This window comes from Zootermopsis nevadensis, unplaced genomic scaffold (assembly GCF_977971745.1).
Source record: "Zootermopsis nevadensis isolate Lab colony 2312 unplaced genomic scaffold, Znev_1.0 Znev_ptg000061l, whole genome shotgun sequence".
Lineage (NCBI taxonomy): Eukaryota > Metazoa > Arthropoda > Insecta > Blattodea > Termopsidae > Zootermopsis > Zootermopsis nevadensis.
The window spans coordinates 24,177,688-24,193,651 of NW_028259192.1; the positions used below are offsets into that span (position 1 = coordinate 24,177,688).

The 15,964-nt window shown below is 39.8% G+C and overlaps 1 protein-coding gene across 10 annotated transcripts; it reads left to right on the top strand.

Annotated features, from left to right (window-relative positions):
• Nucleotides 1-26: 26 nt before the first annotated feature.
• Nucleotides 27-15,933, top strand: LOC110836734 (organic cation transporter protein). Of its 10 annotated transcripts, none has more exons than XM_022078263.2 (12): nt 27-1,349; nt 1,715-1,800; nt 6,478-6,724; nt 7,311-7,470; nt 8,183-8,286; nt 8,884-9,038; nt 10,678-10,846; nt 11,104-11,257; nt 12,264-12,451; nt 12,993-13,144; nt 13,987-14,171; nt 14,752-15,933. In XM_022078263.2, exons 3-12 carry the CDS (start codon nt 6,498-6,500, stop codon nt 14,926-14,928), a joined length of 1,671 nt encoding a protein of 556 aa, XP_021933955.1. In that variant the 5' UTR covers nt 27-1,349; nt 1,715-1,800; nt 6,478-6,497; the 3' UTR covers nt 14,929-15,933. The 10 variants fall into 10 exon arrangements, with proteins under 10 accessions (XP_021933955.1, XP_021933953.1, XP_021933962.1 ...); XM_022078261.2 differs by having other exon boundaries at nt 6,492-6,724; XM_022078270.2 differs by lacking the exon at nt 6,478-6,724.
• Nucleotides 15,934-15,964: the final 31 nt, after the last annotated feature.

A 15,964-nucleotide genomic window follows, 5' to 3' on the forward strand; every position in this document is an offset into this window, starting at 1 on the left:
TGCACTGTGTACGGTGATTATTTCCTTAAATCTATGATTTTTGTAATGGATAAGTGTTGTTTTCATTGAGGTACAGACTCGGTTCTTAAATATTATTCAAACGAGCTTCAACTTTGAAGGGTTAACCTTCATCAGCCATGCATCACAGCATATGAGCAGTCAAGCTGGCTGTGAACTGCTAAACCATCAAACCCTGGCTGGCGGTCTTATAGTTCAGGATTTTAAATCTCTTATTCTTATACAGTGAAGGTTAAACAGCCATTAAATAACCCACGAATCAAGATCTGAAGCTAACGCAGTGACTAAGTATAACAAGTTATTCTTGGGTTAGCAGCCGTGTAAGGTGGCTCGATGAAGAAAATACCAACGTTGGCGTTTTCTTTATATTAAGCCGCCTTACACGGCTCGTAGCCCGAGTAGAATTTATTAAACATGAGAATCAGTCTCTTATTTCACTCCTTGGTTTGCATTTTAAGATTGTTGATATATTAGAATATAACATTGTAGTTCTGGTTATAAAATGGCCGGTGTCCAGTCATAGCTTTGAAAAAATGCCACTGCAAGATTCACTTTAATTTTGTTTCATTGTCATGAAAATGAATTTGTTTATATATTGTTACATGATATTACCAAGTTGCTGCTTCCCAATGATTCGTACAGATTTTCATCTCTTTGAGATAAATTTCACATTGTTCTGTTGTAAAATGAGATACATACTTACGAAAACACATCAGTTTTACTTTTTCTTCTGAAACAGTAACTAATTATCCAGAATGAACATAATCAAATGTCACTTCTGATCTGTGGTTTGTGCGTATAAGAAATCAAAATCCCTTCATACAGTCATGACGTACTACTGAGTAGAAAGTGAGACGTGCAAAATGGAATCAGATTAATGTTATCCCTTACAGAATATGTTTGTGCATTACTTTTTATTTCATCATCTTGATATGTGAGATTTGAGGTTCTTACAGCTTCGTAGATGTCGTTGCTTTCCTGGGCTGTGATGCTAGTGTTTCAGACAGACACATTGTCTTCACATTAAGCCCTGAAGATGGACACGGTATGCTTCTGTGAAACGTCGGTGTCTACCGCCAAAAGTCCACACTGCGTCAGCAATCATCAGTTTGAAAATATCTCCTTTTCCTTCTGCGTTGAAATCTCGTAACATAATTTGTTGCGGTGATTTGGGAATTGATTTAGTGCTCACCACGCTAGTTCCACATAAAACCATCTTCCATATCACCAGTTGGAGTATGGTACGACGCAGTCTGTGGCCGGGTGTCTTGATTGGAGAACCTGAGAAGACGGCAGTCAGGGTAGCCAGCACTGCAGTGCCGCATCGTGTGGTAAATTGTTACTTTTTGTATACTTTCTGTTTGTTGAAGTCAGGATAAGAAAAAGGATTTTTCTTGAAAATTTTTGAGAATATTTAACGCTTCAAAGAAACTGTACCTGATAGATTCAGTGCCATGGAATTAATATTACAGCTCTGTTAACTTACTTAGATCATCGTTTGAAAACGAGTCACGCTTAGTTCTGAGTGAGCTATTGCTTACATTTTGATGGTGTGTGGAATTTCTATTAATAGCAAATGGTTTATGATATTTTAAGTTGCATAACTTACACTTGTGCATGCAATATGAGTTATGTGAGTGCACATTATAATTACAAATAATAAATGAGTTTTACTGTGAGGCCATTTTGTTTTCAGGTGAAAGTGGCTGCAGCTGTTCATATATATTTTAAATGAAGTAATTGGTTTATATTTCCGTCATGCAGCCCTCTTTTTAAGGAAAGGTAAGCGTGTGGTATCATATTTATAAGACCCCTAATTGAATCCTGATCAAGATTTTAAAAAGTAAAAGACCAATGATGTATAATTTACAACAGATGATTTTACCGATTATATTTTAACTATTTGAGGCTAATCAAAAGCAAAAGGTTAGCCTGGCTTGGCCATGTTGCAAGAATGGAAGGAAACAGGGTAACTAGAAGAGTGATGGAATGGAGACCGATGGGAAGAAGGATGAGAGGGAGACCACGGAAACGATGGATAGACGACGTGGAGGAGGATGTGAGGACGATGGGAGTAAGGGGATGGAGAAGAATTGTGGATGATAGGACAGAATGGAAAAAATTCATCGAACAAGCTAAGACCCACACAGGGTTATAACGCTGTAAGAAGAAGAAGAAGAATTTTATAATTAGTATTTACAAAATTTTATTTGGCGTTGATTTCCGATTAATGTTGAAGGAGTTGTACGTTCCTCTTGGGCAGATGCCTTGTACTTGGTTTTATCGATTGTACAAGTTCGGTTTAATCTCCGGTGTCATCCATCCTGTAGTTCTTGAGTTGAATTGTTTTCCTTCGGGCTTGGGGATTAACTTTCGTACTCATGTCTGATGTTTGATGTGGAGCAATGTTTTGAGGTTTCTTACAGATTTGTGTTGCCCATCAGGTGGCTCTTAGTTTGCGTCTTAATGAGGCAGAATTTGACTTTGTAATATCTTTACCGGCGTGTTTTTCCACCGATAAACAAGCGGGCATCATCTCGATAATTACTCTCTTGTTGCCCGTGGTTGGTGTTCGGTCTTCGTCACCAAAGCGACAAGCCAACGCCCTGTTTGTTGAATACGAGTGCGTCACTAGAAGATTATCCTTTTGGATAATTCGACCCGTGAGGACAAGCCAGTCGAAATTTTAAGTTAATAATTAGGCAATGTCGCGTCGTTTGGGGAATCAGGACGTTCATTAAAGTGTTTACGAGAACCAATCACAGTCTGTGCGTTGTGGCTCTTGTATTATATGCCAAAAGATTGCCCTGATGACGGAGGCAGGAAGGACCTCCGAAACGGTGGAAATCTACACGGCGCACTAACTCGGAAGACAACTATCATCAGACTCACCGCTGTGAAAACTTCAAATCCTACGTTAAATGTCAAAGTTTTATCTAAACCTGTTGAAGGAATCAGAAGATACGCGCGAAGTATTGGACTCGCCGAAAATTAAATGAACGCGTTTTGGACCAAATTTGGCGGTTCTTGCTTGCCTTTGCGTTGGACTTTGGACCTAAATGTGCGGACGCACGTAGTCAAATGGAAATCCGCCGTGCAAGGCCGATGTGATTAGATACTTTAGTGGCTTTTGTGGGATCTGCTTGTGAAGACGCGCGGATCCTACAGAAGTTTTCTGGCGAGCCATTGCGAAAAGGAGCGAGAAAACCATTTCTGTGGATGTGAGTTTCCAGTCACGACGTTTTTGAAGTTTGCCGATCGATGGCAGTGCCCGCGGGGCTCTGGGTTCAGATCCCGCGACGTCTGTTGCATTACGTTGCAGCAGAATGCACTTCCCGCGGTTGTCAGCCAGTGGTTCGCGCGACTCGCCAAGACAATTGATAATGGCGTATTGTCACTTTCTGGTTGTGCGGTTCTTAACAGTTTTTTTTTCCAGTTGTTGACGAAATTTCGAAGTGATCTTGTGCTGTTTTCCTCTGACGTCGTCTTGCGGATGTTTGTTAGCAAGTGAGCGAGCTAGAACGCCTTAAAAGAGTCCGTACTCAGCGTCGAGTGTCTGGTCGTTATCAGCCTGTGATATTAGGCTACCTGCTTTATTAAAGAATGCTGTAATTCCGGTGTAATCTTCAGGGGACGAAAGGTCGTCACGTGACAGTCATCGTGTGAGGTTTTAGTATCATTTCGTGTGTGACGAGTAGGGAGCTCATTATCGAGAGCGCTGAAGGGTCCATGACGTCGGTGGGTGCCTTGTCATCTGTGCGTGATTCTGTAAGCCTTTTTCCGGCAATCGAAATTGTGAGCGGGCAGAACCACTTGGGGTGCTCATTTGAAAGCTGATGCTGCACTAATGTCGGGAATTATAACTTTTTGGCATGATCGTTCACGCCTTAGTGTGGACATTTGATTTTGGTCACTGCGCTGGAAGAAAGAAAATTTGTTAAAATCTGTAAGTACTTTCTGCACAGATTTTCAGATCGATTGTCTAAATCTACGTTCTTTTAAACTCGATACGATTCAACAGTTAAAACAGCTGTCGTGAATTATTGCATTGTTTGTGTAGTACAATTGGAGGAAAACGGAAAAAAAATTTCTTTGTTAAATTTTAGTGAAATTTTGTTGCATTTTGTGACCGGTAGAAAATGTTATGGAAACAGATGTTCCAGGTATTTTATTCTTCTCAAAGGAATGCAGGCATTGAGATCAGCAGTAATAATAATGATAATAATTAAATTAATTTATAATTATAATAATAATGTGTACTCTTTGGAGTGCACCGCAAAGCTTTTCTGGTTTCCACGTATTCGGATACCACACAGATGATCATTAAGCTGTTGACATGTGTCGCGTATTTAAGTGTAAACATCAAATTCAAGCGAATTTTTCTGTTAAAAACCGAAATCCGATTCTGATGTAAATAAACCCTATTAAGTCTGAGTTCTTGTGCAAAACCGGTGGGGAGGTTGTAATTTGGAATTTAACTGATTGTCTTTCTTCATTTTCGAATTTTGTTGTTCCTATCACGAAACCGCATGCATGTTTCTCCCCTCTCGATTTAACCATGCTAATGATATTCAAATTGTGAAGATTCTCATTAAGAAGATTTCTCCAGCATCGTCAGTCAGCGTTCCTGTTTCAAGGCGAGAAACCAAGATGGCTGTCGTATGGGCTGTAGCTCTGTGTCCTTGCTGCCTCCGTGATCAGGGAGACGGCAAGGACCTCTGAAACGCAGTTGAACTTCTACCAGAAGACACGGCCATCTTCGTACTCACTGGCCCCGACTGGTTTTAGCAAATATAACATTTTTGTTACCGCGATGCGACGAGTAGTAAGTTCAATTTTGCATCTTAAAAGCCTATGCCAGTCGCAGCCGCGAAGACCAAACAAATGCTACAGTGAATTTAGTTCCAAAGCTGATAAAACTGTCCCCCGAGGACTGATAATAAAGCAGCTCATTAGACCCAGTTAATGCCTTGCTCTTTATCTTAACTGTTAAGAAGGAAAACAATGTTATCGCCAGGTGTCTCAGTGGCAGAGACCCACGGCATTGTGCCACCTGGAAAGGGTGCCACTGTAATCCCGTGCTGTAGATAATTCGGAAGTGCAAAGCAAATCGTCTCTTTTCTCGTCTCCGGGTGCCTTCGTTCCAACCAGAAGTGCAAAGCATTACTAAGAGCTCTGTCATCAGGGCTGGTAGAGACGCGGTGTGATGGCGCACGTGTCAGTTACTTAGCGTGTTTAGAAACACAAATGTTCATCTCCGCCGTCACAAAAGCCAGTGAGTAAATAGGTAAATATTGCCTTGATGTTCTAGAAATGTACCATTTGTTTATGACGAGCGGTTGTGAGCAAACACGTCACTAATGTGGAAGGTTAAACCATTTTAAGGGACAAATATTTGCTTTGTGTGAATCACGCTATCTACGAACCTGGATGTGCGAGTCGATGACATGAAAACCATTTCGGAATCAGGTACAGCTTAATTTGAGACAAGGTCTTTGTGTAGAGAGTGGGCAGAACCAGCTTCAACTTGTCCGTCCGCATATTTCAGCTCCGTAACTACTGAACAGGTCAGGATCAAACTTGGTACGAGGAGTCTGCAGTAGTTTTTGTAAAATTCGATAAGGTTAAACTACTTAATTCGTGAAGTGTTTTGTTCTTAGGCAGGTCTTAATAGCAGGAATATAAGATTTTGACTGTTGGCTCGTTTGGCTTCAAAATATTTACATGATTCTGATAAAATCTGGCATTCCAATTCGCACTAAAGTTGCAAGACAACTTTGATTCTTTGCGGTATACAAGGAAGAGTTTGTTGTTGTTACAAACGTTTCCATTTCTTGGTAGAGTTTCAGGTTCTCACGGTTGCGAATTTAAATTTGGCTGACGACCGGGTGTGGTAGAACTTTACGGACGTTTCGGCGGTACCTGATGCCATATCATTTGTTTTCCCTTCTTCTCAGAACTAAATGTTTTATTAGACTTTTGGATGGTTTCATAAAAGTCTAAAATTAATTGATGAAGGTATAAAGTGCAAAAATGTTGCTCCGTCACGTTGGCTTCATGCTACAGAACCCAGTCTGTCAGGTGTATCAGAGAATATTACATTTTCTACAGCCAAAATCTGGATGTAACAATTTCATCGAACCATGTATCAGTGGTCACAAATGGCACATGTTTTGCGTTTTATCTGACAGATCCTGTGTCTGCTTGAAGCTTGTAGGTTTCTTCAGACATTCCACACGAGTACCTTATTTTCCAGCCTTCCAAGCTCATTATCAAAATAATTGTGCCTGTTGACTTCTTAAGGAAACTGAGCTGAGGTTTGCAGTTCTGCCAGAAATGTTCTTGTAAGTATGGGCGTGACTCTTCCTCGCTGCATCTTCTCAGTTCAATCTTCCATGTAATTCAGTGTAGCTGCAAATTCTTCACTGTCTCCCATTCACTGAAGCACGGACACAACAGATGTGTGTTTGCAGGACACAATGGCTCCCACACTGGATGGCTTGGAGGAAGCCATTGAAAAGGTTGGAGAAGGAGGGAAATGGGTATGGATAATGTTCTTGTTGGTGAGCTCGCCGGGCGTGTTCAACATCTGGCACCTTACGGCGTACGTATTCTTGGGACAGGCATTGCCTCATTGGTGCGCAGTGCCAGAGCTGGAAGCTGCGCACTGGGCATCAGAGCAGATTAGAAACATCAGCAGCCCCGGGTAAGCAGCAGGTGGTTGAGGCACTGAAGTAATAAATCTCTGCATCCCATAGGTGGTGAATGGAGTAACTCCTTCAACTCCACAGGGATTCTGTGTTCTTCCTCCACCTTCCCCCATCCCTAAACTTTAAAGCTTCAGCAGGTATGAAGGCATGGACACGTGTGAACCCAGTGTCTGGACACCATGGAAGAAATAGCAGAACAGATCCTGACATTCTTACCTGAGAAGAGATATCTGCAGTTGTTGCAGTAGAGGTAACATAAACAATGAAACTTCAGTCAGGTTGGCCAGGTGCTGTCAGGATTTGAAGCAACAAACTTTCAAATATGAGATAAGTGTCTCGTGTACTTTGTCTCCATGTGTGATCATTTGCAACGGATGTCTGATCCTTCACTTCTCGATATAAGAACACACAATATTGTACCTTTCTTTGTTTTTAGTCATCGAGTTCTGTGATATTCACGAACCACTGAGGCTTAATGAAAGACTGCTGGTAATATTAAAACAGGGATCCTGTCCATCGTATTACATTGCTGCATTGATATCGTAACACCGGTAAGTCGTTCTGATTATGGTACTGTTGCAGTGGCATCTCCAGAGACAGCTGTGAAATGTTCAACTGGAATTACACGCATTTGGCAGCGTTGCGATATGAGGAAGCGTTAAGTTTCACTAGCAGTGCTGAGTATCCTGGTCAATATGAGTGTGACAGCTGGTCCTATGAAGGGAGTGGGATTGTCTCAGAGGTAGGATGTTAATGCAGTACAGTCACTTCAAAGAGTAACTCGTAATTAAAAGTTACTTTGTGCCAAACAATTGCAAAGGCACGTAATTTGTAATTTATTATTTAGCATTGAATCAGATGAGAACTGTGTACTTGAAAGGGCAGGGGAAATGTAATTAAGAAAACTCCAGAAAATCTCATTACAAGTATAGTTTGGTCGGGCTTCAAACCAAGTTTCTAAAACCAGAACACATTATTGCACGAGTTTACCTGTTTCATGGGAAGTTTTGTGGAGTTCCTCAAGGCAAGTGATTGTTTTGTGAGATTGTGTGTGACGGAGGACATGCTACGTTCTTGAGCTTTGTCTCTGCATGGTCAACCTTGTGCTGATATATCTACTCTTACAGTAGGTCAGCGTTTTCTTTGAAGCCCGGCATCCTTTACCTGAACGAGGTCGAAATTGAAAGACTGATCGATCAGTGTGCAGAATGCATATTTTAAATTTTGGACTGCAGTCACTTTGCTGTAGCGCCAAGAATTAATATTGCAATGTATTCTCCCATTTTTCTGCTGTCACTAAATCAAAAAAGGTTTGAGATAAAGTTACAGATCTTGATAAAAATATTTCATGTTACAGTGAACCATCTCCCTGTAAATATGATTAATATGTTTTTGACACGAAGCTTTGCACTCCTTTCAAGACAGAACTGTATGTTTTCCTGTTTTGTTCACAGTGGGACCTAGTGTGCAGTCGGACTCCCCTCAGATCTACAGTACAGATGGCCGTAGCTCTTGGCAAATTCCTAGGAGCTTTGATCTTCGGTTTTGTTGCTGACAAGTACAGTTTGAAAATAATTTTTTTTGAAATAATGATCAATTTACCTTTTGTGACTTGGTTCAAACAGTACACGAGACATGATAATGTACCTACATTCTGATTAAAAGTTAAATGTCTTTCACTGCACTTCTGTTATGATGTCAGTAACTTTGTGACAGCTCAGTGCAAAGGAAAATGAAAATATTTTAGTTTTTAGTCGATGAGCATGGCTTTCCCATTTATTGATTGTAGTTGAGGCTGGAATGTGGCCTAATTCATTGATTGCTCTTAACACTGCTTTCTCCAGTCTGTTCGTTCTTTCTCCCTCATATTTCTAAATGTTCTCCCTACCAGCCTTGTCTCAAGCACACAAAATGTTGGGTTCTTCCTTTAGAATGAGAGAAAACATTTACATATAATTAAATTGAAAAGTGAGGTTATAGGCCCATTGGATGGACCATGTTTTTTACATTAATTGTGAATCAATTCCTAATCTTACGATGACCAGAACAATAAAAGAGTTCAAGACCATCTTGAGATTCAGAGAAAAGAGGCCTTAGTAACCTAACGTGATTATGGCAATGATGAGAATATTAGAATGAATGGTTTGTTTTGCAGGTGGGGTCGTAAGAGAAGCCTCACTATATCCTGTGTCATGTACATCGTAGCTGGTCCAGTGGCAGCATTTTCACCGCACTACCTCGTCTTTTGTTTTGCCCGTCTTGCGCTTGGCATGGCCGGATCAGGGACATTCAATTGCGGCTTCACTCTTTGTAAGTTGCACATTATCTTTTATAATTTTAACCCTTTTGATATATATTACTCCACAAGGAGCAGTGGATGTTGTTTAGATTTTAAGACTTCCATTCAGTTTGAATTTGGAATGGAACGTTATGTTCTGAATGTTGAACTGAATCTTACAGAGAACCCTCTTTCTGGTGGTTTGTTTGAACACATGAATGTCAAGGTTAATTTTACTTTGAAGTTGATTTTACAGACACTGCATTATTTGTGGGTTTTGATTGCAAATGGCATATTCTGGGTGTGAAGCAGCGTGTGTATTGAAGATTGAAGTTTATGAAAATAAATCAGATTTTTAAACTGTTTGTCAAAGAAAAATCATTGAGCTGAAGGAGTAGTTTTCCTCTTTCTTTCAGTTTCTTGGCTGTGTGCTGCACACTCAACACACCCAGAATATGTACTGTGAATTACACAGTTTCCATCTGAGTTGGACTCAGTGGCTGGCTGTAAGGTACACTAAATTCATCACCAGGTAAACAGACTTCTGTACCTCGCAGAATACTGAGTCGTTAAACTACTATGCTGTAGCCCTTTGAATGTTGTCTAACATAGATTTACATAAAATGGTCATGATAGTGTCTGAATTTTTAAGAAACATTGGACAGCATAGACAAGCTGCACTACTGAAGGTGGTTCTGTATGTGAATCTATGTTTCAGTAGGTAAAAAAACTGTCATTCAAGGCTGGTTTCATAATTCTTTAAGGCATAATGCTGCTGCTTATCCTTTGTGGTTGTAGACAAATGAAAAATATTTTTGTAAATATTTTTCAGTACACCAATAATTAATAAAATGGTTATTTTAACATTTCACATGCATTATCTTCACAGAAATTTACAAATTTTGAGGTTAACTTTTTATCATATGTGATATTTTTGTCAGGAAGAATTTGAAAGTTTTGGTATTCGTTTGTTATTGGTGTAGTTAATGATTCTTCAGTGGCTGAGATTATCATTGAATAAATAAGTGGAAAATGATGGGGAGGGCAACATCTGTGACCAATTTAAGATAATATTTTGGGATTTGTCTGGTGGGACTGATGAAACCACAGGATGGCTGGTCTTCAGACCAAGATTTGAACCCAGGACCTCCAGAGTATGAAGCAGGGGTATTAACTGCTTCATCATGATACTCCTTAAGTTTTGAAACTCTTATGCCGTCATCATAAGGGCTCGAAAAGTATCATTCATCCTTGAGAGACCTGATGCTAAGATGCTGATAGTTTTGGTACAGTTAATTAATTTTAAATTTAGCATATAGAATATGACACAATTCCTGAAGTCCTGATCTTGTTTGTTTATTATGTTGTTTTGGCTTATGCTTTATGCAGTTTGTGGGTCAGATGGTAGTGTGACAATACACAATTAACTCAGTTGTTGAGTGAAAAGTACAGTTAAATGTGATTCTGTTTGCAGGATAATTTATTCAGTGATGTGATGGTTTTGTTTGTGTATGTGACATAACATTACTGGGGGATCAATGTAATCATGGGATATGCACAAACACTGCTGAACGCTGCTTTCATTCAAGTCACCTGTGATTTGAAGTTCACTCCATCACGCTAGACAGTTCACTGAATTTAATGTGTACTTTTTGCTTTTGTTTCCTGCAGTAACAGAGTTTATCGCAAAGAAGCACCGCACTCTGCTTGGCATTCTGTACAACATGCCGTACCCTGTGGGAATGATGCTGTTGCCACTGATTGCCCTGTACATCGAGAACTGGCGCATGCTGCAGTTGGCGCTGTCTGTGCCGACCGTCGTCCTCGTCTTACACATCTGGTATGTGACTGTTCAGGATAAAGTTTCCAGTTAGCTCTGTGTTGCATTTTAAATTGTAAGTATATGAACAGACCAAAGTAGAAAGAGGAATAAAGAGAAAGTGTGTAAGTGGATTTAACTTACATTCGCTCTCTTGCTTTCTGGGTCTCTGTGACCAGAATATTGGAAAATTCTGTTCTCCCCTCATTTAGTCAGTATGCCTCACTGTAAATTTTGTTGTGCTATAGATCATTGACCATAGAATTTACGTGTCCTAGGTTCCTACCAGAGTCGCCGCGGTGGCTTGTATCCCAAGGCCGGCATAAAGAAGCATGGGAAGTTGTACAAAGATTTAGCAAGAAATCAGAAATGCTGAAAGCCTCTATGTCCGTTGTTCAGGACAATTCCATAGAAAAAGGAGATTCTGCGAAGGTAATACCAAACGTAGGATTAGAGGTTTTCACGGCGGCGAGTCTAAAGATTGCTGTCTTCTGGGTTGTTGCTCCATGTAGTCTGGTAGATTTCCACCAACGTTTCAGAGGTCATGCTGCCTCCATCATCAGGGTGATGAATGTGCCAAACCTAAGAAATTAAATAGGTGATGCAGCGTATGTATTCTTACACACCTTAAAACTTAGAGACAGAGAATGAGCTGAGTGACCTGTAAACTGCTTCTTCATGTGACAATTGTGAGGACTTCCCCGTACCAGTGAAGGCAGCAATGTGACCTCAAGGTTCATTACCGTGTTCAGAGGAGCTTGCCACCAGACCCTATCCTGAGTCAGGTGAACCCAGTCCACAACCTCCAATTCTGATTTTCCCAAGATCAGTTTCAATACTGTCCTTACACATATGCCTGGGTCTTCAGAGTTATGTCTTCCCTTTAAACTTCGAAAACAAAACGTCATTTAAATTTCTCATATTCCTCATGCATGCTATATGCCCTGCTCATCTAATTCTCCTTGATTTTATTATCTTAATAATTGTTAAACAGTTGAAATTATGAAGTTCTTTATTGTGAATTTTTCTCTGGCTTCCAGATACTTCATCAGTATTAAGTCCAAATATTCACCTAAGTGCCCTGCTTTGAATACTGTCACTCTGGGTCTTCTCTTAAGTTGAGAGACCTACTTTCACACCCATACAAAGCAATAAGTTCAGTTGTAGTCTTGCAGATTTGACCTCTGTGTTTCTAGATAGCAGGCAACAATACGAAGGATTATGAACAGACTGACAGATGTTCATCATAAAATTGTTCTGGTCTGAAATGTAAGCAAAGGCCTCAGAATTGTTACTGTTGGAGACCAAGACATTAGATGTGGGGATAATATTGGAAAGAATCTTCAGAAATATATTTTGGTAATGTGCTTGGGAAGGGGCTCAGTTGGTAGCTGTGTTTTGTCTTTGGTATCGCAGTGCACAGTTTGCTCCATTTCAGGACCTGCCTGTTGCTGCTGAGCATGCCTCATGGTACAAACAGGTTATAGCTTCTCTAAAGAAGTTGTTAGCGATCTTTGCCAATGCTGAACTGAGAAAGCGACTTCTTATCTGTCACTTTGCGTGGTGTGTAACGGCTATGACATACTATGCTCTTGCACTCAATGCTGATAACTTCACTGCTGATAGGTAACTACAGATAGCATATGAACTTAAACATAGCACAGTGTATTAAAAACACCAAAACCTTTAAAGTAAAATTCCATCTTATAGTTTACTTGGAAAATATCTAGAAATAATTAAAACTTTGAAAAAGTTGATTATTAAAATCTTTCTTCTACCATTATCTAATCAGTTATGCAGATAAAGACCACATTACTCAGAAACAAAATTGTATTTTTAAAAGACAATGCTCTGAGCTTTTGCCACATTAATTATATAGCAGTAAAGTTTCCATTTGGGTTTGTTTGTTTGTTCTCTTTACCCCATTATATTTTGCTTTTGTCAAAGGTATAAAATATTTTCATAGTTGGATTATTTGTGTATAATTATTCTTCTATGAAATCTTCTTTTGAAGTTGAAGGGGGCGGATCATAATGCCATGTCTTTCATGTTGTTATGTACTCATTATAGATATAAACCAATTAGTTCCATTAATTTCTAATCTCTGCCAGAATAAAGAATTACATTTTGTATTGAACGTAAAACCGACTAATTTTGTGTGCGACAGATTTGTATATGTGGCAGTTGCTGGGGCAGTAGAGGCTGTGAGTTATGTCCTACCCATCCCAATGTTGAGATGGACAGGCCGACGGACGACATCAGTAGTGCTGTATGTGGTATCTGGAGCAGCTCTTTTGTCTATTCTCAGCATACCAGAAGGTGAGTTAAAAAAAGTTGCCTGTACGTTCTTAACCTTAGCTCTAGGTGGAGGCAACTTCACTTGCTGACAGCCTTTACTCCATGGTAAAGAGCACCCATGACCAGTGGAAAGAAGTCTTTGTAGGTTTGGGTCATGGTGAACCCTGATCGGGCTCTCAGAGAGATCATACATTCCAGGGACAGTTTTCCTGATAACGATGCTGAATCGTGTATGCTTATTTTGTTTATTCTCTAGAATTGATGGTTCGCTCAGCATAAATGTGAGTAACGAACTCTCAAAAGAAGTCCAGCTATATTGTGTGAGCAATGTGAACTCTTAAGGCATATACACTGCATCATGAAAGAATGCCTCACTATATCACTTTTTCTTTTCCTGTGCGTCTCGGTCTTTTGGGTTGGCATGTCATGTAGTCTTACGGGCAGTTAGCGACTTTTCGCCTGCAGTGCAAGTCCCTATTATGGTCTTTTGATTGTTATACTTCCAGGTATGAGCAGGAAAATATTTGTCCTACTGACATGTTCATATTTGATTACGCACATGTGCCCGCAGAGTTTGTGACTGAGAAAGTCAGTGTAGAAAATATTGATGTTCAGGTTGGGAAGATGCTGTCTTATGGGTTGTAGTATAATACAAATTTACCAAAGTTTTAGAGGTACTTGTTGTTTCTATAATCAGGAAATTGGTTTAATGCCAATATGTGATGTGACAACTCAACAAGTACCAGCACGACATATGTACATTTTTACTGTCATATTACAGTACTTCTAGTCGCAACACTGATCTTCCTCCCATCAGTCAGCATATATACAGCAATATTTATGCCAACGTGGCTCTTCCTCAGGTATGACGGACACCATCATGAGTGTGGCTATGCTTGGGCGTCTCTGTATAGGAGCAGTATATTCTGTTATCATTCTGCAGACTTCAGAACTGTTTCCAACTGTCAACAGAAACACAGCTGTTGGAACCAGCTCAACAATGTCCCATCTGGGCTCCTTATCAGCGCCTTATATTGTTGACATCCTGGTAAGTTGTATAAGAGTTCTGAATTATTATATTTTAAGTATAACATCTGTTACAGCCTATATGCAAATTTCAAGTTAATGTTATATAAGAAACTTGTTAAAAGAAATATGACAACTGGCCACTATAGAAATACAAAGAAACAACTTTTTATTGATATTTCCGCTTTAAGTGGGTTGTTTCATAAGCAAGGGCCCTCTGTCTGACTTCTCTTCTGCAATGAATATAAATTACAGGCGTTTGAAGTGTCAACAAAATATTTGTCTTTAAGAGGTATCAAATTTTTGTGGAGTTGAGAATATTACATGAGGACCATTGTGATCTGTGCAAGTAGGATGCTGAAATGAAGGATGCTAAAACTACATTCAGGTCTTTGAGGAGGAAACTTGGAAGATCTTGGTGGAGATGAGAAATGGATTGATTGAACAGGCTCAGGATTGTGTCCAGTGAGGAAAGAGTAAATGGACTGATTAACATGGGAGAGGGAAAATATTGTTCTATCTAGAGGGTTGACCAGTTGCCTGGTGGATGGTATGATAGGTGAATTTGAATGAAGTTGTTCACATGCTGCGTCTTGTTACAGGGCGCACAAGCGTGGTATATACCGAGCACAATCTGTGGTGCAGCAGTACTTGCTGCAGGGCTGCTGGTCCTCATGTTACCAGAAACCAAAGACATGGAACTGTGCGACACTGTCGAGGAAACGATGGAGAGAGGGTCTAGAGACAGGGTTTCTTTGCGGAATTGTTGCCCATTTTGATTAGTTCATTATGTTACAATATTTTATATAGTATTAGGAAAGACTGGTAAAGAAATTTTAGTAGTTTTATTCCTATTAAAATTTCTGTCTTTAAATCAGGTTTTAGTATAGTATTTTAAAAGTTGTATTATTGCTGCTTCAGAGTAGCACTTTGTAATATTTTTCTCAAGAAATTATATTTAGCTTACATACATGAATGTTGTGTAACTCGCTCAAGGGCTCTTAAGCTTCGTGATTTTAATTATTTAGAAAACACCTCTCATATTGCATGTATGTGGCAACTTCAGATGGTTCTAGCAAGGGAACCTGCACGTAAACTTGTGCAAAACATTTCTGGAAATACGTGTGACCTGCAAAGTGATCTCAAGTGCCGTTGCAGCTCATCAGCCAGTCATTTGCAGACAGAGGTTAAGATTGCACATGATTTAAGATGAGAACAGTACAATGGGTAAGGAAGGACTACAGTAAGCAGCTTACAGACATCTTGTTCACAGAAGGACCCTCAGGTGTACGACTGTAATGCAAGATGCACTGCCAAGTTAACTTATGACTTTTGGTTGTGACTGTTACTCTCATTTACTTTGTGGATCAAACGGGAAACATTGGCTATGTCACCTGAGATGACCTTTTGGAGAAAGCTGTGAATGCTCTTTCAGTTCACCAATGATACTGCATCAGCATCCTTGATTCAGTGTGTTGGGATAGATGGTGCTGTGAGAGTGGTGTGGTAGCTGTCAACCAAAGTTCCAACATTTTGTTATACCAAATGTACTTTAGCATATTTTGCTGACTTACATGTTTATTACTTTGTCCCGTGAAAGCTCTCTGCAGTCTACTGATCTTTCATTATACATGACTGATTACTTATTGCTGGTTTCTTAGCAATTTTAAAATTTACTTCCATTGGCCTGCCATGTTAATGCATGCAGTCACCAGATTTTTCAATGTTATCCTTCCTGCGCTTGAATGAACCTTGTAAAAGAAATATAAAAAATACCAGCTGTCCTTAAAGTTCTTTGGGTCAACCATTAATAAG